At 45.3% G+C, this 27,500-nt stretch overlaps 1 protein-coding gene across 1 annotated transcript in view; it reads right to left on the bottom strand.

Moving 5' to 3' along the window:
- Nucleotides 1–27,500, bottom strand: part of ANO6 (anoctamin 6) — a 202,355-nt gene that overhangs the window by 56,762 nt on the left and 118,093 nt on the right. The window contains exons 4-10 of the mRNA XM_038765280.1: nt 22,134–22,199; nt 20,201–20,491; nt 19,894–20,007; nt 15,903–16,018; nt 14,570–14,704; nt 9,468–9,573; nt 3,912–3,972 (exon numbers count right to left, since the gene is read on the bottom strand). Of these exons, the coding sequence (XP_038621208.1) occupies nt 3,912–3,972; nt 9,468–9,573; nt 14,570–14,704; nt 15,903–16,018; nt 19,894–20,007; nt 20,201–20,491; nt 22,134–22,199 (889 nt within the window). The remainder of the gene's footprint in view (nt 1–3,911; nt 3,973–9,467; nt 9,574–14,569; nt 14,705–15,902; nt 16,019–19,893; nt 20,008–20,200; nt 20,492–22,133; nt 22,200–27,500) is intronic.

Below are 27,500 nucleotides of genomic sequence, written 5' to 3'. Positions count from 1 at the left end.
TACGTTCAACCTGATTACATGTATCTACCCCAGTGCTTAGAACAGTGCTTGGCACATATTTATTTATTATTTATTTATTTAATCATATAGAGTGCTTAATGTGTGCAAAGCACTGTACTAAGCACTTAGGAGAGTACAATATAACATCAAGCATATTCTTTGCCCACAGTGAGCTCACAGTCTAGAGGGGGAGACAGACATCAATATAAATAAATAGATTCATTCATTCATTCAATCATATTTATTGAGCACTTACTGTGTGCAGAGCACTGTACTAAGCACTTGGGAAGTACAAGTTGGCAACATATAGAGACGGTCCCTATCCAGCAACGGGCTCACAGTCTACAAGGGGGAGACAGACAACAAAACAAAACATGTGGACAGGTGTCAAGTCATCAGAATAAATAGAAGTAAAGCTAGATGCACATCATTAACAAAATAAATAGAATAGTAAATATGTACAAGTAAAATAAATAGAGTAATAAAACTGTACAAACATATATTCAGGTGCTGTGGGGAGGGGAAGAAGGTAGGGCAGGGGGATGGAGGGGGGAGAGAAGGAAGGGACTCAGTCTGGGAAGGCCTCCTAGAGGAGGTGAGCTCTCAGTAGGGCTTGGAAGGGAGGAAGAGAGCTAGCTTGGTGGATGGGCAGAGGGAGGGCATTCCAGGCCAGGGGGATGACGTGGGCTGGGGGTCGACGGCGGGACAGGTGAGAATGAGGCACGGTGAGGAGATTAGCGGCAGAGGAGCGGAGGGTGCGGGGTGGGCTGTAGAAGGAGAGAAGGGAGGTGAGGTAGGAGGGGGCGAGGTGATGGACAGCCTTGAAGCCGAGAGTGAGAAGTTTTTGCCTGATGCGTAGGTTGATTGGTAGCTACTGGAGATTTTTGAGGAGGGGAGTAACATGTCCAGAGCGTTTCTGGACAAAGACAATCCTGGCAGCGGTGTGAAGTATAGACTGAAGTGGGGAGAGATTGGAGGATGGGAGATCAGAGAGGAGGCTGATGCAGTAATCCAGTCGGGATAGGATGAGCGATTGAACCAGCAGGGTAGCGGTTTGGATGGAAAGGAAAGGGCAGATCTTGGCGATGTTGCGGAGGTGAGACCAGCAGGTTTTGGTGATGGCTTGGATGTGAGGGGTGAATGAGAGAGCAGAGTCGAGGATGACACCAAGGTTGCGGGCTTGTGAGACGGGAAGGATGGTAGTGCCGTCTACAGTGATGGGAAAGTCAGGGAGAGGGCAGGGTTTGGGAGGGAAGATCAAGAGTTCAGTCTTGGACATATTGAGTTTTAGATGGCGGGCAGACATCCAGATGGAGATGTCCTGTAGGCGGGAGAAGACACGAGCCTGAAGGGAGGGAGAGAGAGCAGGGGCAGAGATGCAGATTTGGGTGTCATCAGTGTAGAGATGATAGTTGAAGCCACGGGAGCGAATGAGTTCACCAAGGGAGTGAGTGTAGATAGAGAACAGAAGGGGACCGAGAACTGACCCTTGAGGAACCCCTACAATAAAGGGATGGGAGGGACAGGAGGAGCCTGTAAAGGAGACTGAGAATGTATGGCTGGAGAGATAAGAGGAGAACCAGGAGAGGATGGAGTCTGTGAAGCCAAGGTTGGATAGTATGTTGAGGAGAAGGGGGTGGTCCACAGTATCAAAGGCAGCTGAGAGGTCGAGGAGGATTAGGGTAGAGTACGAGCCGTTGGATTTGGCAAGCAGGAGGTCATTGGTGACCTTTGGGCACTTAGGCAGTTGGGCAGAGGGCAGTTTAGGTAGAATGTAGGGGTCGGAAGCCAGATTGGAGGGGGTCAAGGAGAGAGTAGGTGTTGATGAATTTGAGACAGCAGGTGCAGATGACTTGTTCAAGGAATTTGGAAAGGAATGGTAGGAGGGAGATGGGGCAATAACTAGAAGGGGAGATGGGGTCAAGAGAAGGTTTTTTTAGGATTGGGGAGACGTGGGCATGTTTGAAGGCAGAGGGGAAGGAACCAGTGGAGAGTGAGCGGTTGAAGATGGAAGTTAAGAAGGGGAGGAGGGAAGGGGCGAGAGATTTCTTAAAATGAGAGGGAATGGGTTCAGAAGCACAGGTGGCTGGAATAGCACTTGAGAGGAGGAAGGAGATCTCATCTGAGGATACTGCTGGGAAGGGTGGGAGAGTAGCGGGGAGGGTTGAGAGCAGTGGGGTTGGAGAAGGGGGAGGAGTGACTTTGAGGAGATAAATACATGTAAAGTGTTTAATATGCTTTAGTTAAGCAGCGTGGCTCAGTGGAAAGAGCACAGGCTTTGGAGTCAGAGGTCATGGCTTCAAATCCTGGCTCCGCCAATTGTCAGCTGTGTGACTTTGGATAAGTCACTTAACTTCTCGGTGCCTCAGTTACCTCATCATCATCAATTGTATTTATTGAGTGCTTACTGTGTGCAGAGCACTGTACTAAGCATCTACAAAATGGGGATGAAGACTGTGAGACCCCCGTGGGACAACCTGATCACCTTTGTAACCTCCCCAGCACTTAGAACAGTGCTTTGCACATAGTAAGTGCTTAATGAATGCCATAATTATTATTATTATTGTTAACAAATACCATTATTATTATTATTATTATTAAGTGATTTGCCCAAGGTCACACAGCAGAGAAGTGGCAGAGCAGCCAGGATTAGAACCCAGGGCCTCTGATTCCCAGGTCCACGCTCTTTCCACTGGGCCATGTTGCTTCTCTATTTAAGACTTTCTATAATGAGCTCATTACAAAATCAAGGCAGAATCTCTTGGAACCCACATCCTCTTTACTTTTCTCCCAGGCACTTTCACGTATACTTTTTAACACTTCAAATGATTTCCCAAGTGTACATACTTCTAGTACATTTAAATGTGTTTCAATACAGTGTTTTCTGATGAAAACATGTTGGAAGCAGAATGGCCTAGTGGATAAAAAGCACAGGCCCCCATGGGAGCCAGAGGACCTAGGTTCTAATCCCAGCTCCTCCCCTTACCTGCTGTGCAATCTTGGGCAAGTCACTTAACTTTGTGCCTCAGTTTCCCCAACTGCAAAACAGAGTTTCAATATCTGTTTTCCCTTCTACGTAGACTGGGAGCCCCATGTGGGACAGGGACTGTATCCAGCCTAATTAACCTATATCTACCCAGCAGTTAGAACAGGGCCTGACACACATTAAGAGCTTACCAAATACCACTAAAAAAAAAAGAAAAATGAAAGGTCACCTGAAACTTAGAGTGAAGGGAAAGTAACTGAGGACTGATTTAATCACCAAATTCATTCAGTCATATTTATTGAGCACTTACTGTGTGCAGAGCACTGTACAAAGTGCTTATCCCATTTGCTACTTAAGTGTAATCTTAGTGGGGGAAAGATACATATATATGTGTGTATGTAGCTATAATTCTATTTATTCTTATGGTATTGACACCTGTCTACTTGTTTTGTTTTGTTGTCCTGTCTCCCCTTTCTATACTGTGAGCCCGTTGGGTAGGGACCATCTCTATATGTTGCTGATTTGTACTTCCCAAGCGCTTAGTACAGTGCTCTGCACACACTAAGTGCTCAATAAATACGATTGAATGAATGAATGAATGAATACCTGAATGACACTCCTGCTATGGAGTCCTGCTGTATCCTCTAGACTGTGTGGGCAAGGAATGTGTCCATTATATTGTACTCTCCCAAGCGCTTAGTACAGTACTCTCTACATAGTAAGTGCTCAATAAATATGATTAATTTATTACTCCATTATGCCATTGCTTTCTGGGAAGTAATGACCCCAAAGTAGATCACTCTGACATCTTACATGATGACACATTTATGAGTTTTGGCTACTTCTCTGGGATCTTGGACTTTTCCCATGTTGAGATAAAATATTAGTTCAAAACAAGTATGAAGAAAGCTCAGAAACAACTTACCCCACATTCCCATAAAAACTGCAAAGACGAGCGTTCCAAAGTTGTCAAAGATACAGAGTTTCTGCAAAACAAAAATGTGTGCCATGTCAATGTTGGCCATTTATTTGTGTAAACAAAGGCAAAGGATGGATTCACTACTGGGTATTTTAATTGTTTTTGAATTTTGCATAGCTTCCAAAGCATTTTCTATTTCTGTGATGTTCTCACAAGCAGAGTTATAATTGCTAAAAAACACTCTAGCACTAGCTACCTTCACCCTCCTCTCCTGTCCTTCATGTGCTACCAAAACATGTTTCCCCATTCCATCTAAGGATAAAAGGTAATGGATTTATTTATAATGTGTATTAAGCACTAACTATACATGAGGCAGTGTTTTAATCAGGTTAGGAAGTCCCTGTCTCACTCAAGACTCACACTAATCAATCAATCTTATTTTTTGAGCGCTTAACTGTGTGCCGAGCACTGACCTAAGTACCTGGGAGAGTACACTGGAACAGAGTTGGTAGACATGTTCCCTGTCCACAAGGAGTTTAGAAAGCTGGTATTTAATCCCCATTTTACAGACGAGGACACTGAGACCCAGAGATGTCATGTTACTTTACCCAAGGTCACAGAGCAGGCAAGGAACAGAGCCGTTATTGGAACTCAGGTTTTCTGACATCCAGGCTCACACTCTTTCCATTGATTGATTAATTGATTGATTTCCACTAGGCCATGTGAGCCCATTGTCTAGAATGTGAGCCCATTGTCTAGACTGTGAGCCCGTTGTTGGGTAGGGACCATCTCTATATGCTGTCAACTTGTACTTCCCAAGCGCTTACTACAGTGCTCTGCACACAATAAACTCAATAAATACGATTGAATGAATGAATGAATTTAAAGAGAATGCAATGGAGTTCCATTTAGACTGTAAGCTCTTTGTGGGCCGGGAATGTGTACACCAACTTTGTTATACTGTACTCTTCCGAAAGCATAGTAGAGTGAACTAAACACAGTAAGCACTCGAATCATCAATCATCAATCGTATTTATTGAATATGACTGACTGATTGATTCTATGAAATCCCACCAAAAGTAATATACGTTGCCAACTTGTACTTCCCAAGTGCTTAGTACAGTGCTCTGCACACAGTAAGTGCTCAATAAATACGATTGAATGAATGAATAATGAATCATAATAAATGAATGAACCGTAATGAATCGTAACGATGAATGAACGAATGAATCATAATAATGGTTTGACTTTCTGGATAGTCTAGGCAGCTTTTGCCCTAATCTGATCCTGCTCATTCTTAGTGTTTCATCAAGAGTTTCAAGGAGCTCAAAGAATTTTGTTAATGTGAGTTTCTGAATTTTTGTAATGCCTCTGTGAGGGATGTTGCAAGTAATAGAGCTGCCCTGGGTTCATATATGAGGCTGCTGATGGAGAGAGTGTCTCTAACAGGTGCGTTTCTCACACACAGAATCTTTTGCAGGTTATGTCCATGAAAATAGCTCATGCACTTTTCTGGACCCTCATCAGAAGGGCTTAAGGAGGGAAAGGGCTGTCCTACTGATGGTATTATTTTTTGCACTTATTAAGCGCTTACTATGTGCAAAGCACTGTTCTAAGTGCTGGGGAGGTTACAAAGTGATTAGGTTGTCCCACGGGGGGCTCACAGTCTTAATCCCCATTTTACAGATGAGGTAACTGAGGCACAGAGAAGTTAAGTGGCTTGCCCAAAGTCACACAGCTGGCAATTGGCGGAGCTGGGATTTGAACCCACAACCCTTGACTCCAAAACCCGCGCTCTTTCCACTGAGCCATGCTGCTTTTACTATGTGCCAAGCACTGTTCTAAGCAATGGGGTAGATACAAGATAATCAGATTGGACGTAGTCCCTGTCCCACATGGGACTCATAGTCTTAATCCCCACTTTACAGATGAGGGAACTGAGATAAATTCAGCAACTTGACCAAGGTCACACAGCAGACAAGTGGTGAGCCAGGATTAGAACCCAGGTCCTTCTGACTCCCAAGCCCGTGCTCTAACCTCTAGGCCATGCTGCAAGACATACCCTTCACTTGTTTTTGAGTAGTGGTTATTATCTGTGCTCACCTAACAGGGCTCTCTGAGCTAGAATGGGCAGTCAGTAGTCTGGGAACAGAAATTCTCAGAGGCATCAACCTCAGCAGACACCACTATGCCCTCTTATCCCCAGAAAACACCTAATGTGTATAAGGAAATTATTCAAGGTGATTATGACGGGCTGTTTCTACACAGGTGCTTAGGAAGAGCTCTTATAGAGCATTACCCACTGATCAGTCTCTGGGAGCTCCTTTGTCTTCAAAAGAGAAGCAGCATGGCTCAGTGAAAAGAGCATGGGCTTTGGAGTAGGGGGTCATGGGTTCAAATCCCAGCTCCGCCAATTGTCAGCTGTGTGATTTTGGGCAAGTCACTTAACTTCTCTGTGCCTGAGTTACCTCATCTGTAAAATGGGGATTAAGATTGTGAGCTACCCCGTGGGACAACCTGATCACCTTATAACCTCCTCAGCACTTAGAACAGCGCTTTGCACATAGTAAGTGCTTAATAAATGCCATTATTATTATTATTATTATTAAATACAATATTTTCCACTAGAGAAGCAGCGAGGCTCAGTGGAAAGAGCATGGGCTTGGGAGCCAGAGGTCATGGGTTCTAATCCCGCCTCTGCCACTTGTCAGCTGTGTGATTTTGGGCAAGTCACTTAACTTCTCTGTGCCTCAGTTACCTCATCTGTAAAATGGGGATGAAGACTGTGAGCCCCACGTGGGTCAACCTGATCGCCTTGTATCCCCCCCCAGCGCTTAGAACAGTGCTTTGCACATAATAAGTGCTTAACAAATGCCATCATTGTTATTATTATTATTAAGTGTTAGTCCCAGCTGTCAACCAGGAGTCACATCCCCCCACTCCACAGGATAATACTACTACCAATAATAATAATAATTATAATGATAAAGGCATTTGTTAAGTGTATTGTTAAGTGTGCCAAGCATTGTACTAAATGCTGGAGTAGATACAAGTTAATCAGGACAGACATAGTCCCTGTCCCACATGGGACTCACAGACTATGTAGGAGGGAGAATAGATATTGAATCCCCATTTTACAGGTAAGGAAACTGAGGCACTGTGAAGTTAAGTGACTTGCCCAAGGTCACACAGCAAGCAAGTAGCTGAGCGGGGATTATTCATTCATTCAATTGTATTTATTGAGCGCTTACTGTGTACAGAGCACTGTACTAAGTGCTTGGGAAGTACAAGTTGGCAACATATAGAGACGGTCCCTACCCAACAGTGGGCTCACAGTCTAGAAGGGGGAGACAGACAACAAAGCAAAACATGTGGACAGGTGTCAAGTCATCAGAGTAAATAGAAGTAAAGCTAGATGCACATCATTAACAAAATAAATAGAATACTAAATATGTACATGTAAAATAGAGTAATAAATCTGTACAAACATATATACAGGTGCAGTAGTGAGGGGAAGGAGGCAGGTCGGGGGAGGTGGGGAGGAGGAGAGGAAAAAGGGTCTCAGTCTGGGAGGGCATAGAAGGATTAGAACCGAAGTCTTCCAGTTCCTAGGACGATGCTCTTTTCAATAGATTGTGAGCTCATTATGGGCAGGGACTGTCACTCTTTATTGTTACACTGTACTTTCCCAAGTGCTTAGCATGGTGCTCTGTACTCAGTAAGTGCTTAATAAATATGATCACATGAATGAATAGGCCGTGCTCCTTCCCATTGGAAAAGAGGCTTCCACCTGCCCTGCCTACCCTAGCTGATGTCCATATCTCTGCCAGAGGCTCCAAGGGTGGGAGAGGAAGATAAGTACGAAGGCTGGGATGAGTAGTGAGGAAGGGAGTCCCTCATGGTATCACCTCCCACCCAGCTGCTGCAGCTACCATCTTGGAGGCTAAGTTTCTTCCCTTCCTCCCTGTTGGTCCTGACCCCGACTCTGCTCGAATCCCGGAATGTGTGGAAAATGAGCTCTGGGGAATTGATGTGTGATCCCCAGCCCTCCAAGAGAAGACATAGTTCAGCTGGTCTCTCGCCCTGATGGTGCATTCCAAGAACTTCCCTGGCCCTCCAATTCTATACATGGGGAAGGGTTAGCTGTATCTACTACAGTGCCTTTTCTCCGGGATGCCTTTAATGACTAGGAAGGGGAGGAAGGAGGGGGTAGAGATGGGGGGTCGGGAGGGGAGAAGGGGAGGGGGGAAGGGGCACGGGGGGGTAAAGGAGAGAGGGAGGAAGGGGGAGGGAGGGAAAAAGCAAGGAGGGAAGGAGGGAAAGAGAGAGAGGGAGGAAAGGAAAGGCGGGGAAGGAGGAAGGGAAGGGGGAAGAGAAGGGCGGGAGTGAGAGAATGCTCAAACAGGGCCAATGCATCTGTCGAGAGGGAAGACTCAGAGCCCGGGAGGAGCAGCCATGGTGCTCTAGGGTGAAGTGGGAGCCAGGGGCCGTGTTAGCAGCGAGAACATGAGAAGAACTCTGGGAACCCTAGAAGGATGGATCCAGCAGTGCGTGAGGCCAGAGAAGATGAGTATCATCCTCTTCCAGCCAAGAGAAGGTGGCTACTTAAACCCTCAGGCTCTCCCACGAGTGACACTAGCATGGGTTTACTACAGGATTTAATTCTTTCTTAGCTTAAGGTGACAATCTCTCTGCACCTCAAATTGCTCAAGCAGAAAATAGGAGGACCACTCCTTGTTCTTCTGGACCTCAAAAAGATGTTGTGAGAGTAAACTGATTGTAGATATTTGAGTTCCTTAAAAAAAACCCTGCAATTTTAACATTCCATTGGAACAGAGGAGCAGCATGGCCTAGTGGCAAGAGCCCAGGCTTGGGAGTCAGAGGTCGTGGGTTCTAATTCCGGTATCACCACTTATCAGCTGTGTGACCTTGGGCAAGTCACTTAACTTCTCCGTGCCTCAGTTAGCTCATCTGTAAAATGGGAATGAAGACTGTGAGCCCCACGTGGGACAACCTGATTATCTTGTATCTACTCCAGGGCTTAGAACAGTGCTTGGCAAATAGTGAACACTAAACAAATGCCAACATTATTATTATTACAGATCACAGTCCATATCAATCAATCAATCAATCGTATTTATTGAGTGCTTACTGTGTGCAGAACCCTGTACTAAGCTCTTGGGAAGTACAAGTTGGCAACATATAGAGACAGTCCCTACCCAACAGTGGGCTCACAGTCTAGAAGACTGAAGACTGAAGAGAAGACAGATGAAGAGATGAAGAGATGAAGAGCAGGGGACTGTGAGTAAAAACACCTGGGTTCTGGTCCCAACATCCTCATCTGTTATGTGATGATGGGCAAGTCACTTAAACTTCTTGGGCCTCAGTTTCCTCCTCCATAAAGCACGGACAATAATAGCTACCTCTCCCTACCCAACATGGATTTTGTTGATGGTAAAATGAGAAAATTGATGTGGTTTGGAAAAAGAAAAGAGTTACACAGAAACGGTATTATTACTGTTTTTAATCCTATGTAAAGGGTACAAACACAGAAGAAAATACCTTTGAAGATTCGCAGGTAATGTTGAGATTCCAAAATGGACAAATCTGATCACATTGAGGACACATTAGGATACTGCCTCCAATATTGGGGTCACAAACCTCTTGGCTTAAAGAAAAAAACACAAAACAGCAGTGAGCCTACTTATTTATATGTAGATAATAGATAAAATAGCATTATGAACTCAGGAGTGTACTGGTCAAATGGCATAGTTCACAGATACTGTTGTCCCACCCCCTTCAACAGAACAAAAATTGGATTGTGTGGGATGGCAGCAGTTCTTAAATTGCTGGCTTGGCCATTTCAGAAAGTGAACTACATTGGAACAGAATATAAGAATTTTGTAACACTGCAGATTTTCATACTGGCTACTTTTGTCCACAGCAAAACCCAAGCTCTATTTGGAAGAAACTTTGGGAGTTTTGCCTTTTTTTAAAAAAAATTTTGAATGTCACAGGTGGAAACTCTGACTGGCCTGGGAATCAGAAGGATCTGGTTAGAATCCTGGCTCTGCTACTTGTCTGCTGTGAGACCCTGGGCAAATCACTGGACTTCTCTGTCCCTCAGTTACCTCATCTGTAAAATAGGGATTCAGACTGTGAGAGCCCCATGTTGAACAGGGACTGTGTCCATCCTGATCTGCTTGCATCCACCCCAGTGCTTAGAACAGTGCCTGGCACTTAGTAAGCATTTAACAAATACCTTAATAATTATTATTAAGTGGAAGTACCCTTGTTTTCAACCCAACAAAATGGGACTAGTTCTCTTTGATGCTACTGATGCCTGTTTGCTTGTTTTGATGTCTGCCTCCTCCCTTCTAGACTTTGAGCACATTGTGGGTGGGGATTGTCTCTATTTGTTTCTGAATTGTACTTCCCAAGTGTTTAGTACAGTGCTCTGCACACAGTAAGTGCTTAATAAATACGATTGAATGAGTGAATGAATGTTGCAATTCATTTATGAAACATCTGGAATCCATTTGGTTGGAATCATACAGGTAGAGTTGGCTTTTTTTTAATTTTATGAGTTTGTGCCTTCATCTATGGCTCCTAAATAGTTCAAAAGTCTGCCTGACGAACAGCTGCAGCTTGGATATGCTGCTACTCTTGCTTTTATTTCCTTGGGATTTGCAATTCAAATTTCTGGTCCCCTCAGGAGACTTCATGTGACGACAACTGGAGTAATCCTAAAACAAGTCCTGTTGTTTCACACCAAGTGAAAGAGCAGAAACCTCAGCCTACCTGTCTTAATAATTCCTAGTCTAGTGGCCAGAAGCAAGGCTTTCTCCCCAACCAACCCCAATCTACCCACACTCCAGAGCTTACTCTGAGGCACTGTTGGGTGGGTAGGAAGACTAGGCTGGAGGGGAAGAATGCAGAAGCCTGAAACGTGACCAGAAGGATTTGACAATAACAATAATAATAATAATAACAAAAATAATAATGGTATTTGTCATGTGCTTACTATATGTCTGGCACTGTACTAAGCACTGGGGTGGATTCAAGTAAATCAGGTTGGACACAGTCCCTTTGCCACACTGGGCTCACAATCTCAATCCCCATTCTACAGATGAGGTAACTGAGGCACAGAGAAGTGAAATAACTTGCCCATGGTCACACAGCAGACATGTGGTAGAGCTGGGTTTAGAACCCATAACCTTCTGATTCCCAGGTCTAGGCTCTAACCACTAGGCCATGGTGGTCCTGGACTACAAGCAGAAGGTGATTTGCCATTCATTACTTTTGGCATCCTTCACTTCGGTCTGCATGGCGTGATGCCTGTCAGCAAGAGTAGGGATTGAAACCTAGGTTTTCTCCAATTAATTCAGACCTGAAAACCATTTTTCCCTCGAAAATAATTGTTTACAAAAGTAGCCCTACCCTATACAGAACAGGACAATGATGATAATATTTTAAAATTCTTGTTTTAGCTGAGCACAGTACACAGACCAATGGTGAAAGGAAAACACATTTTTTTTACGGTACACGTTTTGCACTTCCAAAAGAAAATGCACTTGGAAAGCTATTTTCAATGTAGCTAAGGATCACGGGTAGTTTGTACTACATTCAATAAAGCACATTGTTAAATAGATGGCTAAGTAAAACTTGTGAAGTTGGGCTCTCCAAGGAGTCTGGCTTTGGAAGTCAAATTGAAATGCACAGAAAGTGAACAGTTGGGTCAGAAGGCTTATGTGTCAGAGGGATATGCTGGCTTTAGCTGCTGGCTACAGCTCTGGAAATTTCTCTTGCTTTCGCTAGCTTTAGCCATTTTTAAAAATTCATTTATCTGCCCCATTCTGCCTGGCTTTGCCTTACTTTCAACTTGTATCATTGCCTGCTTTGTCCTCTTGGCTTTGGAAAATCTCACACTTTTCTTCCAGTATCTTCAAGCCCCTCCCCACAGAAAAATCTGAGTTCCCCAACCATGCCAAAACTGTCCTGCCCTCCCTGCCCCATCCTTATCATGCCAATGCCAGCCCAGCTTTCACTGCCCCAATCTCCTCAAAAACCACGGAGTAGCAGTGGCAAGGACACTGAGGCAGGGGAAAGGATGGCTACTGCTACCGAAGGAGATCAGGGCCATGAGGGCTGGGATGACACTTGGCATGGCAGGAATGTGGGGGGCGGGGGGAAGACGTGGGGCAAGTTAATGGTGGAGGACTGGTGTGGTATGGGGGTTTGTTGTAGGGGAACTGGAATGAGATGGGGGACTGGCATGGAATAGGGTGGAGGCTCAGCATGGGGTGGGGAACTGGAATGGAATGGGAGACTGGTGACTGGTGGGGGAATGGAGCAGGTGGGGGACCAGCATGGGTGGGGAGACTAGAGTAGGGTGGGAGACTGAAATGAGGAGGGGGGTTGGAGTGAGGTGGAGGACCAGAGCACGGTGGGGGACTGGAGAGGGGTAAGGGGAATCAAAAACAGGTGGGGGATGGTTCGGTGTGGGGGACTGATATGTTCATTCATTCATTCATTCAATCATATTTATTGAGCACTTACTGTGTGCAGAGCACTGTACTAAGCGCTTGGGAAGTACAAGTCAGCAACATATAGAGAGAGTCCCTACCCAACAATGGGCTCACAGTCTGGAGGGGGGAGAATATGTTCAGGATATGTCACCCCTCTCCTCAAAAATGTCCAGTGGTTGCCAATCCACCTCCATATCAAACAAAAACTCCTCACTATTGGCTTTAAAGCTCTCCATCACCTTGCCCCCTCCTTCCTCACATTGCTTCTCTCTTACAAGCCAGCTCACACACTTCGCTCCTCTGGTACTAACCTTCTCACTGTGCCTCCATCTCGCCTCTCTCGAGGTAGGCCCATGTCCTATCTCTGGCCTGGAATGCCATCCCTCCTCAAATCTGCCAGACAATCACTCTCCCTACCTTCAAAGCCCTGCTGAAGGTGCATCTCTTCCAAGAGGCCTTCCCAGACTAAGCCCCACTTTTCCTCACATCCCACTCCCTTTCCTGTTACCCAGACTCACTCCCTTTGCTCTTCCCCATTCTCCCCACCCCACAGCACTTATGTATATATCTGTAATTTTATTTATTTATAATAATAATAATAATAATGGCATTTATTAAGTGCTTACTATGTGTATAGCACTGTTCTAAGCACTGGGGAGGATACAAGGTGATCAGGTTGTCCCACTGGGGGCTCACAGTCTTAATCCTCATTTTACAAATGAGGTAACTGAGGCACAGAGAAGTTAAGTGACTTGCCCAAAGTCACACAGCTGACAATTGGTGGAGCTGGGATTTGAACCCATTACCTCTGACTCCAAAGCCCGTGTTCTTTCCACTGAGCTACACTGCTTCTGTTATATTTATATAACATTTATATTGATGCCTGTTTACTTGTACTGATGTCTATCTCCCCACCCCCACTAGACTGTGAGCTCTTAGCGGGCAGGGATCATCTCTCTTTATTGCTGCATTGTACTTTCCCAAGCACTTAGTACAGTGTTCTGCACAGAGTAAGAGCTCAATAAATGCAAATGAATGAATAAATGAATGAGTGGGGTGGGGGACTGGAGAGAGGTGGGGGAACCAGAATGAAGTAGGGGATAGGAGTGGGATGTGGGACTGTTTCGGGATGTGGTAACCACATGGGATTTTGGGGGGGAATGGAGCAAAATGGGGGAACTGGAGTACAGTGCGAGACTGGTGCGGGATCAGGAGACTGGCCCAGAGTGGACTGAGGGACACATGTGGAACTGGTGAAGAGTAGAGGATGGGTGTGGGATGAGGAACCAGCATGGACAAGGGGACCAGCATGGGGGGACTGGTGTGGACTGTCGTGAGAGATGAGAACAGAAGGGATTTCCCTCAAAGTGTCAGCGAGAGGAGTATAAAGGAGAGTAAATCAAGTGGGGATCTTGGGGTGGAGAAGTCAGGGACGGTGCAGGAGAAGAAATGGTTTCCGTGGGTGACGACCGGTAAGGATGAGAAGATTTCCGGGGCCATAGTCAGCAAAAGGAACCAGGAGTTATGTGTCCCTCAAGACCGAAGGGAGGCCAGCAGCTGATAATCACACTCCTGACCAACTTCATGTTACCAACAGAGGTCGGGGGCTGGGCAGAGAGGCAGGGGCATAGAGGGCTGCAAAGGGGCAGCAATTTAAATGCTCCCTCTCCCTCTCACCCCCATCAGTTTTATACCTTGGGAAATGATGATTACAAAAAAACCAATAGGTCCAGCCTTTGGTTTCTGAATTTTTGTATGTGAGACTTGGATGAAGTTTTTTGGACCAAAGAAAAATCCTCCCCCAGCCAGCCTCCACACACACACATACACATGTGCGTGCACACACACACACACACATGCACGTACACAAAATATTATCCTACAATATTAAAACACTGCCTTGTTTCACAAAGGCATTAATTGTGGCAGAGCCTGGGCTGAGTAATTTTTCACAGTTACTGCAGAGGAAATAAAAGGAGTATTCTATCAGAAAAGATAATTCCTCTGAGAAGTTATATTTTATGATGCTTCTGAAACTCTGGAAAATTTCAACTTCGCAGTGTCCAATAAAGTATTCTGTTGAACTGTATTGAACTCTATTCTAATTTATGCCCTCCTGAATTAAACATCATGTACCTCCATGTGCAGTTATCTCGGGTTAAATATCCATACAGAAAGCAGGCCAGGCCCACTATTGCTGCCAGGAGTAGCATCTGAGTGTAAAATCCAAGCCAAGCAAAATAGATTCCAATTTTCTCTCCATAGTACTTCCTGTAGAGATACATAATAATAATAATAATAATAATAATAATAATAATAATAATAATAATAATAATAGCATTTGTTAAGCGCTTACTATGTGCCACGCACTGTTGTAAGCGCTGGGGTAGATACAAGGTAATCAGGTTGTCCCACATGGGGCTCACACTTTAAATCCCCATTTTGCAGATGAGGTAACTGAGGCACAGAGAAGTTGTGACTTGCCCAAAGTCACACATTAGACAAGTGGTGGAGGTGGGATTAGAACCCACATTCTCTGACTCTCAAGCCCAGACTCTTTCCACTAAGCCATGCTGCTTCTAATCATACTTTTTATGACATCAAAAATTCAATAATCAAATAATTTCAACCCATGTACATTTATTCTACATTTTAGTGCCCTGAGTCAAAGGCCCTGGGTTCTAATCCAACTCTGCCACTTGTCTGCTGTGTAACCTCTGATAGGTCACTTAACTTATCATGGCTCAGACTCCTCATCTGTAAAATGGGGATGAAATACTTTTCCCTCCTACTTAGACTGTGAGCCCCATGTGGGACAGGGACTACGTCTGACCTGGTTAACTTGTATCTATCCCAGTGCTTAGTATAGTGCTTGGCATGGAGTTAATGCTTAAGAATTACCACAATTATTAATATTCTCCCTCCCCATCCAGGCCAGGAGTTCTCTCTACCCCAAAATGAAGTCTTCAGTTCTCCTGTTGAGAGTCCTGGACCATTACTACAGAGAAGCATCATGGCACAGTGGACTTCCAGGCTCATGTTCTGTCCACCCAGAGGTCATGGGTTCTAATCCCAGCTTTACCATTTGTCTGCTGTGTGACCTTGGGCAAGTCACTTCATTTCTCTGGGCCTCAGTTACCTCATCTGTAAAATGGGGATTAAGACTGTGAGGCCCATGTGGGACACAGACTGTGTCCAACCCAATTTGCTCATATCCACCCCTGAGCTTAGTACAGGGCCTTAACAAATACCATCATCATCATCATCAATCGTATTTATTGATTTATTGTTAATATTATTATGGGTCTCAACACTAGGCAACATCAAAGCATCCTTTCATTTCTACCAAATCCCATGGAAAGACACATGTACTGGGGTTGAGATCTTTAGCATGCCAAACAGGAGGCACTGTGCAAAAACGTTTCCACTTCCTCTAGGCCTCAAAACATTTCATGATTACACAACCTACCTGATGAGATCCAAAGGTTGTTCTTTATAAATACTCCATGGATGAGCCCATTCTCGATACAGAAGGTACCGTTCACTGGGGCAGTTAGGATCTTCAGACAGATGATTGAACCTGCACTGTGAGGCAGAATGAAAATGGAAAATAAGTTGGCCAGAAGTTCTGCTCTTTTGTCAGCTAGGATAATCAGACCGAGACCCCCATGCGAACCACCCCCAACTCTACCTTTCCAGGTCCAGCTTCTCCTCTAACTTCAAATCCTGCTTTTTCCCTTGTGTCCCCAGTATTTCCACCTGCATGTGTAACTAGCACCTCAAACTCAACATGTCTAAAACTGGGCTACTCATCTTCTTCTCCTTCCACATTTCCTGTATCTTTCATTGGCCCCACCATCCTCCCTGCTTCAGAAGCCTGCAACCTCTGTGTCATTCCTGACATTTCACTATCTTTGAACGCTCACATTCATTAATTCATTCATTCAATCACACTTATTGAGTGCTTACTGTGTGCAGAGCACTGTACTAAGTGCTTGGAAAGTACAATTCGGCAACAGATAGAGACAATCCCTACCCAACAATGGGCTCACCGTTTAGAAGGGGGAGATAGACAATAAAATAAAACAAGTAGATAGATATCAATAGCATTAAAATAGATAAATAGAATTATAGGTATATACACATCATTAACAAAATGAATAGAATAATATGTACAAATATACACCTGTGCTGTGGGGCAGGGAAGGGGGTAGAGCAGAGGGATGGAGTAGGGGAGATGAGGAGAGGAGGAAGAGCAGAGGAAATGGGGGTCTCAATCTGGGAAGGCCTCCTAGAGAAGGTGAGCTTTCATTAGGGCTTTGAAGGGGGGGAAGTGTGCTAATTTGGCAGATGTGTGGAGGGAGGGCATTCCAGGCCAGGAGGAGGATGTGGGCCAGGGGTCAACAGTGGGACAGGCGAGAACGAGGCACAGTGAGGTGGTTAGTGGCAGAGGAGTGGGGGGTGAGGGCTAGGCTGTAGAAGGAGGGAAGGGAGGTGAGGTAGGAGAGGCAAGGTGATGGAGAACCTTGAAGCCAATAGTTAGGAGTTTCTGCTTCATGCGAAGGTTGATAGGCAACCACTGGAGATTTTTGAGGAGGGGAGTGACATGCCAAGAGCGTTTCTGTAGAAAGATAATCTGAGCAGCAGAGTGAAGTATAGACTGAAGTGGGGAGAGACAGGAGGTTGGGAGAATGAAAGGAGGCTGATGCAATAATCCAGTCAGAACAGGATGAGAGATTGTACCAACAAGGTAGCGGTTTGGATGGAGAGGAAAGTGTGGATCTTGGAGATGTTGTGAAGGTGGGATCGGCAGGTTTTGGTGATGGATTGGATGTGTTGGGTGAATGAGAGAGCGGAATCAAGGATGACACGAAGGTTATGGGCATGTGAGACGGGAAGGATGGTAGTGCCATCCACAGTGACAGGAAAGACAGGGTTTGGGAGGGAAGATAAGGAGCTCAGTCTTGGACATGTTGAGTTTTAAGTGGTGGGCGGACGTCCAGGTGGAGATATCCTGAAGGCAGGAGGAGATACAAACCTGGAGGGAGGGAGTCCTTAAGGTATTTCCTACACAATATCTTCCTCATCTGCTTATTCATCACCACCCAGACTGCTATCCACTTGGTCCAAGCCCTTGTTATGATTTGACTAGACAGTTGAATCATCCTCCTTGCTTATCTCCTGCTTCTCCCACCGCCTCTCTGTGAGACCATTGTGGGCAGGGATTGTCTCTATTTGTTGCTGAATTGAACTTTCCAAGCACTTAGTACAGTGCTCTGCACACAGTAACTGCTCAATAAATACGATTGAAGGAATCAATCACATGCTTGCTACTTCAAGATTGTCTTCTTGAAGTCACATCACACATCCTCCCTCTCTTCCAATCCTCTAATTAGTTATTTCCCTCTGCATAAGTCAATCAGCGGCATGAATTGAGAGCTTACTGTGTGTACAGCACATGTACTAAGCACTTGGGTGAGTATAATAAAATAGAGTTGGCAGACATAAACCCGCTGACAAGGAGTTTCCAGTCTAATGGGGGAGATACATAAAATTAAAAAATGGATAGGGTGAGTGGCATAACGATATAAGGGCTGTGAGCTGGAGGTGGAATATCGAAGTGCTTAAGGGGCATAGATGACACAGAAGGGAGGGCTACTGTTATGGGAAAATGAGTTATTAGTCAGGGAAGACCTCTTGAAGAAGACAGGATTTTAGTAGGGCTTTGACGATGGGGAGAGTGGCGATCTTGGCTATGAAAGGGGATGGAGTTAGAGGTCAGAGAGAGAAAATGGGCAAGGGGTTGGTGGAGAAACAGGCAAAATCAAGATACATTTGAGTAGATTAGTAGATTGAGTAGCGTAGACTGGGGTGACACATACAGGCTGTGTAGATCAGTTGTAGTTGTAGTAGATCAGAGAGTTAAGATAGGAGGGGAGAGCTGATTGACTGCCTTAAAGAATTGGTAAGGAGATTCTGTTTAATGCAGAGCTGGATGGGCAACAATAAGAGGTTTTTGAGGAGTGGGGAGATGTGCACAGGGCTGTTTTTAGAAAAATGATTCGGACAACAGTGAAGTATGGCCTGGAGTGGGGAGAGACTGGAGGCAGGGAGGTCAGTGAAGAGGCTGATGAAGTATTCAAGGCAAGATATGACAGATGCTCAGACGAGTATGGCTGTCATTTGGATGGAGAGGAAGAGATAGATTCTAGAAATGTTGTGAAGCTAGAACCCAAGAGTCAGAGATAGTGTTTGATTCCCCACTCTGTACTTTTTCCCAGTGCTTTACACAATGTTTTTCACAGAGTACATACTTAATAAATACTATTACTACTATTAGAACTGACAGGATTTGGTGACAGACTGAATATATTCAGGTTGAATGAGGGAGATGAGTTCAGGACAATCTCAAGGTGAAAAGCTTGTGAGACGGGGATGATGGTAAAGTCTACAGAGATAGGGAAGTCAATAGTAGGAGACGGTTTGGGTACAAAGACGAGGAGAACTCTTTTGGACATGTAATATCAGGTAGACATCCAAATAATTATTTCCTGAAGGTGGGAGGAAATGTGAGACTGCAAAGGAGGGTGAGCTCATTGTGGGCAAGGACTGTCTCTCTTTATTGCTGTATTGTACTTCCCCAAGCACTTAGTACAGTGCTCTGCACACAATAAGTGCTCAATAAATACTACTGAATGAATGAGAGAGATCAGGGCTGAGAATGAGTGAGATCAGGGCTGGGGATGTAGAATTGGGAATCATCTTCATAGAGATGGTGGTTGAAGCCGTGGGATCGAATTCATTCATTCATTCATTTAATCGTATTTATTGAGCGCTTACTGTGTGCAGAGCGCTGTACTAAGCACTTGGGAAGTACAAGTCGGCAACATACAGAGATGGTCCCTACCCAACAATGGGCTCACAGTCTAGAAGGGGGAGACAGACAACAAAACAAAACATGTAGGCAGGTGTCAAAGTCGTCAGAACAAATAGAATTAAAGCTAGATGCACATCATTAACAAACTAAATAGAATAGTAAATATGTACAAGTAAAATAAATAGAGTAATAAATCTGTACAAATATATATATAAAAGTGCTGTGGGGAGGGGAAGGAGGTAGTGTGGGAGGGATAGGGAGGAGGAGAGGAAAAAGGGGGCTCAGTCTGGGAAGGCCTGAGTTCTCCAAGGGAGTGTGTGGAGATGGAGAATAGAAGAGGAGCCAGAACTGAGTCTTGAGGGACTTCCACAGTTGGAGGGTGGGAGGCAGAAGAGGAGCCCACGATACTCTGAGCCCCGTGTGGGACAGGGATTCTTTCCAACCTGAGTTTCTTGTTTCTACCCCAGTACTTAGTACACTGCTTGGCACATAAGTACATAACAAATACCACAGTTATTATCATTATGATACTCTGCAGACTTTCTGCCATGGGAGATATGAATCTCATAAGCAACTGACTTACATCATGGAGAGGAAAAGCTGCCCTGTAGATCCCAGAATTCACGAGTCTGTCAATCCCAAATTTTTTAACATTGTCCTTTACTGCATATTTGATCCGTGAGAGGATGAAATGAACCTAAAAAGAAATTTCAGTGACCAAATTCATCATCTAGAACTCAATCATTTGAATATACAGTTTAGAATGTGATAGTTTATGTAACTTTAAGGCTTCAGTTTCCTTTTGTGACTGCTTTGGTTAAAAAAAAAAAGAAGCCACCGCATCTCAGATTCGGAAACAAGAAGGTTCAGTTGTTTTCCATCAGACTTACAATGCGGCTTCTGGTGGCCGGGTTGAAGAAGGCCTCTTGGTCCTGAATGTAGAAGTCAGACAGACGGTCCTTTTCAAATGGAGCAGTGAAGAACTCTTGCTCTGGCTTAATGATGCTTTCGTCCACCCTGAAGAATTTTCTAAACCAGCTGAGGCTGCTGCGGAAAGGGGACATCTGCACTTTCAGATCATTGGGTTTGAGAGGCAACTTGATGTGCATCACCTCTGCGTAGGTGCACAACACATCCCAGGGGGCGTGCACTTTCACAAACACAAGTTTCTCGTCCAAGACCTTCATCCAAAGAACAAGAAAATCGACCAAGAAACCATTAGACCAATGAGAGCAGAGGCCTGGGAATCAGAAGGATCTGGGTTCTAATCCCACTCCACCACCTGTTTGCTGTGTGACCTTCACTTCTCTGAACCTCAGTCACCTCAACTGTAAAACGGGGATTGAAACTGGGAGCTCTATGTGGGAGAGGGACTGAGTCCAACCCGACTATCTTGTATCTACCCCACTGTTTAGTACAGTGCCTAGCACATAGTAAGTGCTTAACAAATATCTAAATTATTATTATTATATTCTTCCTAATGGTTGTGTGTAAATAATGGCATTTATTAAGCACTTACTATGTGCAAAGCACTGTTCTAAGTGCTGGAGAGGTTACAAAGTGATCAGGTTGTCCCACTGGGGGCTCACAGTCTTAATCCCCATTTTACAGATTAGGTAACTGAGGCACAGAGAAGTTAAGTGACTTGCGCAAAGTCACAAAGCTGACAATTGGCGGAGCTGGGATTTGAACCCATGACCTCTGATTCCAAAGCCCGTGCTCTTTCCACTGAGCCATGCTGCTTCACTTTACATCTCTAACTTTCTCCTCTAGTAGCCCGTTATGAGCTTTTTTTTCCTAAATGGTATTTGTTAAGCGCTTACTATGAGCCAGATACTGTACTAAACACTGGAGTACAAGATACGATATGCACAAGATACTACAAGATAACCAGATTCAACAGTCCATGTCCCATATGGGCTCATGGTCTTAGTCCCCATTTTCCAAATGAGGTAACAGGCACAGAGAAGTGAAGTAATTTGCCCAAGGTCACAGCAGACAAGTGGCAGAGTCAGAATTAGAACCCAGGTCCTTTAATTCCCAGACCCGTGCTTTTGCCACTAGCTCATCTATTAGTTCCTATAAACTCCTGAGCTTAGTAACTTTGTCTGCCTATACAAGTTATTTTGATCCTTTACAACTTTTTACAGTACTGTACTGAGACCCACCTATTAACATGAAACTACCACCTATTAACATGAAAAATTGTTTCCTTCGGATTGTTTGGAGCCTGCTACCACTGGACTTAATAATAATAATAATGATGATGATGGCATTTGTTAAGTGCTTACTATGTGCAAAGCACTGTTCTAAGCGCCGAGGAGGATACAAGGTGATCAGGTTGTCCCACGTGGGGCTCACAGTCTTAATCCCCATTTTACAAATGAGGTAACTGCGGCCCAGAGAAGTTAAGTGACTTGCCCACGGTCACACAGCTGACAATTGGCAGAGCTGGGATTTGAACCCATGACCTCTGACTCCCAAACCCTCGCTCTTTCCATTGTACCACACTGCCTACTTCAAAGGCGGCTGTCCCCTGTTCCATTGTGGGGTTCTGTGAATAACAATTTTGAGTTCACCCTAACCTAACCCTTCCAATTTTGTACATTTTAATCACGCCCACACTCAGCCTTCAGGTTTCCAGATGGCAGACACTTAATCTTTTCAGTCGTTTCACAGATGGAATCTGTCCCACTCTCTGCAAGCTTTGGTTAGCCTTCTGTGAACTTTCTCTAGGTCTATGGTGTCCACCCTAGGATGTGGTGAACCCAGGGGAAGCTGGGCAATTCCTCTAGTCTTTGGAGTACAGCAGATAGTACTTACAGATCTTGTTGTTTCCAGATGTAAACCATTGCAAATGAGATTGGATTCATATGCTTGTCTCTTTCTCTGTCAAAATGGATGGGTACACAGATGTTAAGACCTTCAGTCTGCTAAACAGTAGATCTCTAATAATAATAATAACGACAATAATAGTATTTGTTAAGTACTTACTATGTGCACTGTACTAAGCTCTGGGTGGATACAAGCAAATTGAGTTGGACGCAGTCCCTGTCCCATGTAGGGCACTCAGTCTCAATCCCCATTGCACAGATGAGGTAACTGAGGACTAGAGAAGTGAAGTGACTCACCCAAGGTTAAACAGCAGACAAGTGTCAGAGCCAGGATTAGAACCCTTGACCTTTGAATCCCAGGCCTGTGCTCTATCCACAATGCCATGCTGCTTGTAAAACAGCACAGATACAATGAGAGGATGCAGTGAGCCCACAGTGGTCCAAACTTAGTGAATCAAACAATCAGTGGCATTTATTGCACACTTAATGTGTGCAGAGCATTTACTTAGGGAAGTAGAACTCTGTTCTCTCTTTTGCTAACACTTTATAGTTTTGGTTTTTTTATGGTACCTGTTAAGTGCTTACCATGTTCCAGGCACTAAACACAAGCTAATCAGGTTGGAAAGAGTACCTGTTCCACATGGGGCTCACAGGCTAAAGCCCCATTTTACAGTTAACGGAGGTCCAGAGAAGTTAAGTGACTTGCCCAAGGTCATACAGCAGACAAGTGGTGCAGCTGGGATTAGAACCCAGGTTCTTCAGGTTCCCAGACCCGTGCTCTATCCACTAGGCCATGCTGCTTCTCAATGAATGCAGTAACCCACTATGCTGTGCTGTAAATAATAATAATAATCACTGTGGAATTTGTTAAGCACTTCCTATGTGCCAGGCACTGTACTAAGCGCTGGGGTAGATAGATACAAGCTAATCGGGTTGGACAAAGTCCCCGTCCCACATGGGGCTCACAGTCTTAATCCCCATTTTAACCCACTGCAGGTTCAGGGATAGGAATGATTGTTAGCACTCTCTTGATATACTTCCTAGGGCTTTTGGTCCTCTAGAAGTTCCCAAAGAAAAGCTAAGGATTCTTATTCATTCATTTCAGCTCTTTCAATGTATCATTCTGGGGTTCCAGGAGGCTACCATAGGAAAACTGTTAAAACAGGTTTGTGATGAGAGAAGGAGTGTGGCTTAGTGGAAAGAGCACGGGCTTGGGAGTCATAGGTAGTGGGTTCTAATCCCTGCTCTGCCACTTAATAATGATGGCATTTATTAGGCTCTTACTATGTGCAAAGCACTGTTCTAAGCACTGGGGAGGTTACAAAGCGATCAGGTTGTCCCACGGGGGGCTCAGAGTCTTAATTCCCCATTTTACTGATGAGGTAACTGAGGCCCAGAGAAGTTAAGTGACTTGCCCAAAGTCACACAGCTGACAATTGGCAGAGCTGGAATTTGAATCCATGACCTCTGACTCCAAAGCCCGTGCTCTTTCCACTGAGCCACGCTGGCTTACTTGTCAGCTGTGTGATCTTGGGCAAGTCACAAATTCTCTGTGCCTCGGTTACCTCATCTGTAAAATGGGGATGAAGACCGTGAGCCCTTTGTGGGACAACCTGATTACCTTGTCTCTACCCCAGCATTTAGAACAGTGCTTGCCACATAGTAAGCACTTAACAAATACCAACATTATTATTCTTCTCCTCTCCAGCTTGGTCAGCCAACCGTGTTTATTGAGAATCTATAGTTTGCAGATCACTGAGCATTTGGGGGACCCCCAGTAGAAATATAAAATGTGATCCCTAACTTTGGAGAGCTTACAGTTTAATGAAGGAAAACAAGCACACGTAAACCGATGAATATACACCCTTATTGACACCTAAGCCCATCACCTCAGCAGTTGTTTCAGACATTTAACTCCCTCCTTCAGGCCCCACTTCCTCCCACCACCCCCATCCCCTGCCCACAATGTTCTGGCCACCTACTTTATTGAGAAAATTGACACCATCTGGTGTGAGCTCCCTAAAGTGGCCTCTGCCCCTCCTCCGTCCCTCCCCAACCCGGCCCCCTCTTCAACTTTCCCATCCTTCCCAGTAGTAACTCTACTACTCCTCTACCTGAGCATCTGAACCCCATTCCTTCACACTTTATCAAATCTCTCATCCCCTCCCTTTTCCCCTCCCTAACAGTCACCTTCAACCGCTCGCTCTCCAATGGCTTCTTCCCCACTGCTTTCAAACATGTCCATGTCTCCTTTATGCAAAAAACCCCTCCCTTGATCCCATGGCTCCTTCCAGCTATCGCCCCATCTCTCTCCTACCATTCCTCTCCAAAATCCTTGAACGAGTTGACTACACTTGCTGTCTCAAATTTCTCTCCTTGACTCCCTCCAATCTGTCTTCTATCCCTTTAAATCCACAGAAACCCCCCACTCAAAAGTCACCATTGATCTCCTTCTTGCTAAATCCAATGGCCTCTATTCCATCCTGATCCTCCTCGACCTCTCAGCTACTTTCAACACTGTGGGCCACCACCTTCCTCCAGAAACATTATCCAACTTTGACTTCACTGTCTCTGTCCTCTCATGGTACTCCTCATCTCTCTGACCATTCATTCTCAGTCTCCTTCATGGGCTCCTCCTCTGCCTCCCCAACCGTACCTGTGGGAGTCCCTTAAGGTTCAGTTCTGGGCCCTCTTCCATTCTCCATCTGCATCCACTCCCTTGGAGAACTCATTTGCTCCCATGGCTTCAATTACCACTCCTATGCAGATGATACCTGCAGATGAGAGAGCCCCTGCTCTCTCCCCCTCCCTCCAGGCTCGCATCTCCTCCTGCCTTCAGGACATCTCCATCTGGATGTCCGCCCGCCACCTAAAGCTCAACATGTCGAAGACTGAGCTCCTTGTCTTCCCTCCCAAACCTTGTCCTCTCCCTGACTTTCCCGTCTCTGTTGACGGCACTACCATCCTTCCCGTCTCACAAGCCCGCAACCTTGGTGTCATCCTCGACTCCGCTCTCTCATTCACCCCTCACATCCAAGCCGTCACCAAAACCTGCCGGTCTCAGCTCCGCAACATTGCCAAGATCCGCCCTTTCCTCTCCATCCAAATTGCTACCCTGTTCATTCAAGCTCTCATCCTATCCCGTCTGGACTACTGCACCAGCCTTCTCTCTGATCTCCCATCCTCGTGTCTCTCTCCACTTCAATCCATACTTCATGCTGCTGCCCGGATTATCTTTGACCAGAAACGCTCTGGGCATATTACTCCCCTCCTCAAAAATCTCCAGTGGCTACCAATCAATCTGCGCATCAGGCAGAAACTCCTCACCCTGGGCTTCAAGGCTCTCCATCACCTTGCCCCCTCCTACCTCACCTCCCTTCTCTCCTTCTACTGCCCAGCCCGCACCCTCCGCTCCTCCACCGCTAATCTCCTCACTGTACCTCGTTCTCGCCTGTCCCGCCATCGACCCCCGGCCCACGTCATCCCCCGGGCCTGGAATGCCCTCCCTCTGCCCCTCCGCCAAGCTAGCTCTCTTCCTCCCTTCAAGGCCCTGCTGAGAGCTCACCTCCTCCAGGAGGCCTTCCCAGACTGAGCCCCTTCCCTCCTCTCCCCCTCGTCCTCCTCTCCATCCCCCCATCTTACCTCCTTCCCTTTCCCACAGCACCTGTATATATGTATATATGGTTGTACATATTTATTACTCTATTTATTTATTTATTTATTTATTTTACTTGTACATTTCTATCCTATTTATTTTATTTTGTTAGTATGTTTGGTTCTGTTCTCTGTCTCCCCCTTTTAGACTGTGAGCCCACTGTTGGGTAGGGACTGTCTCTATGTGTTGCCAATTTGTACTTCCCAAGCACTTAGTACAGTGCTCTGCACATAGTAAGCGCTCAATAAATATGATTGATTGATTGATTGATGATACCCAAGTCTCCTTCTCCAGCCCTGATCTCTCTCCCTCTCTCCAGTCTCACATCACCTCCTGCCTTCAAGACATCTCTACTTGGATGTCCTCTTATCATCTCAAACTTAACATGTCCAAAACAGAGCTCCTTATCTTCCCACCCAAACTCTGTCCTCCCCTTGATGTTCCCATCACTGTAGATGGCACCACCAGCCTTCCTGTCCCACAAGCCCCTAACCTTGGCATTATCCCTGACTTCTCTCTCTCATTCCACACACATACTCAGTCCATCACTAAATCCTGTAGGTCCCACCTTCACAACATAGCTAAAATCCACTCTTTCCTCTCTATCCAAACTGCTACCATATTAATTCAATCACTCATTTTATCCCACCTGTGTGACTGAATCAGCCTCCTTGCTGACCTCCTAGCCTCCTGTCTCTCCCCACTCCAGTCCATACTTCACTCCATTGCCTGGGCCAGTTTTCTACAAAAACATTCAGAACATGTAACCCCTCTCCTCAAAAAATTCCAGTGCTGCTCATCCACCTCTGCATCAAACAAAACTCCTCACCATCGACTTTAAAGCACTCCATCATGTTACCCCCTCCTACCTCACCTTGCTTCTCTCCTTCTACAACCCAGTCCACACACTTCGCTCCTCTAGTGATATACCTCCATCTCACCTGTCTCGTTGCCAACCCCTACTACTGGCCTGGAATGCTCTCCCTCCTCAAATCAGACACACAATTACTCTCGCCTCCCTTCAAAGCCTTATTGAAGGCACATCTCATCCAAGAGGCCTTCCCAGACTAAGCCCCACTTTTCCTTATCTCCCACTCCCTTCTGCATCACCCTGACTTGCTCCCTTTTCTCTTCCCCTCTCCAGCCCCACATCACTTATATACATGTCTGTTATTTTATTTGTTTGTATCAATGTCTACCTCCCCCACTCTAGACTGTAAGCCCGTTGTGAGCAGGAAATGTAACTTCTGCTGTATTGTACTCTCCCAAGTGCTTAGTAATAATAATAATGGCATTTATTAAATGCTTATTATGTGCAAAGCACTGTTCTAAGCGCTGGGGAGGTTACAAGGTGATCAGGTTGTCCCACGTGAGGCTCACAGTCTTAATCCCCATTTTACAGATGAGGTAACTGAGGCACAGAGAAGTTAAGTGACTTGCCCAAAGCCACACAGCTGACAATTGGTGGAGCTGGGATTTGAACCCATGACCACTGACTCCAAAGCCCGTGTTCTTTCCACTGAGCCATGTTGCTTCTAGTACAGTGCTCTGTACATGGTAAGCACTCAATAAATATGATTGAATAATTAAATGAATAAACATACAATCAAACAAATATACACAAAGGAGTGAATGAGTGCAGCCATTCCTTAGTATAATCCTCTTCTTTGGATAGAGTGCTTTGAATTTTAAGGTTAGCAT

The sequence above is a fragment of the Tachyglossus aculeatus genome, chromosome 2, assembly GCF_015852505.1.
Source record: "Tachyglossus aculeatus isolate mTacAcu1 chromosome 2, mTacAcu1.pri, whole genome shotgun sequence".
NCBI classification, from domain to species: Eukaryota; Metazoa; Chordata; class Mammalia; order Monotremata; family Tachyglossidae; genus Tachyglossus; species Tachyglossus aculeatus.
This window is presented reverse-complemented; position numbering and strand designations above follow the sequence as displayed.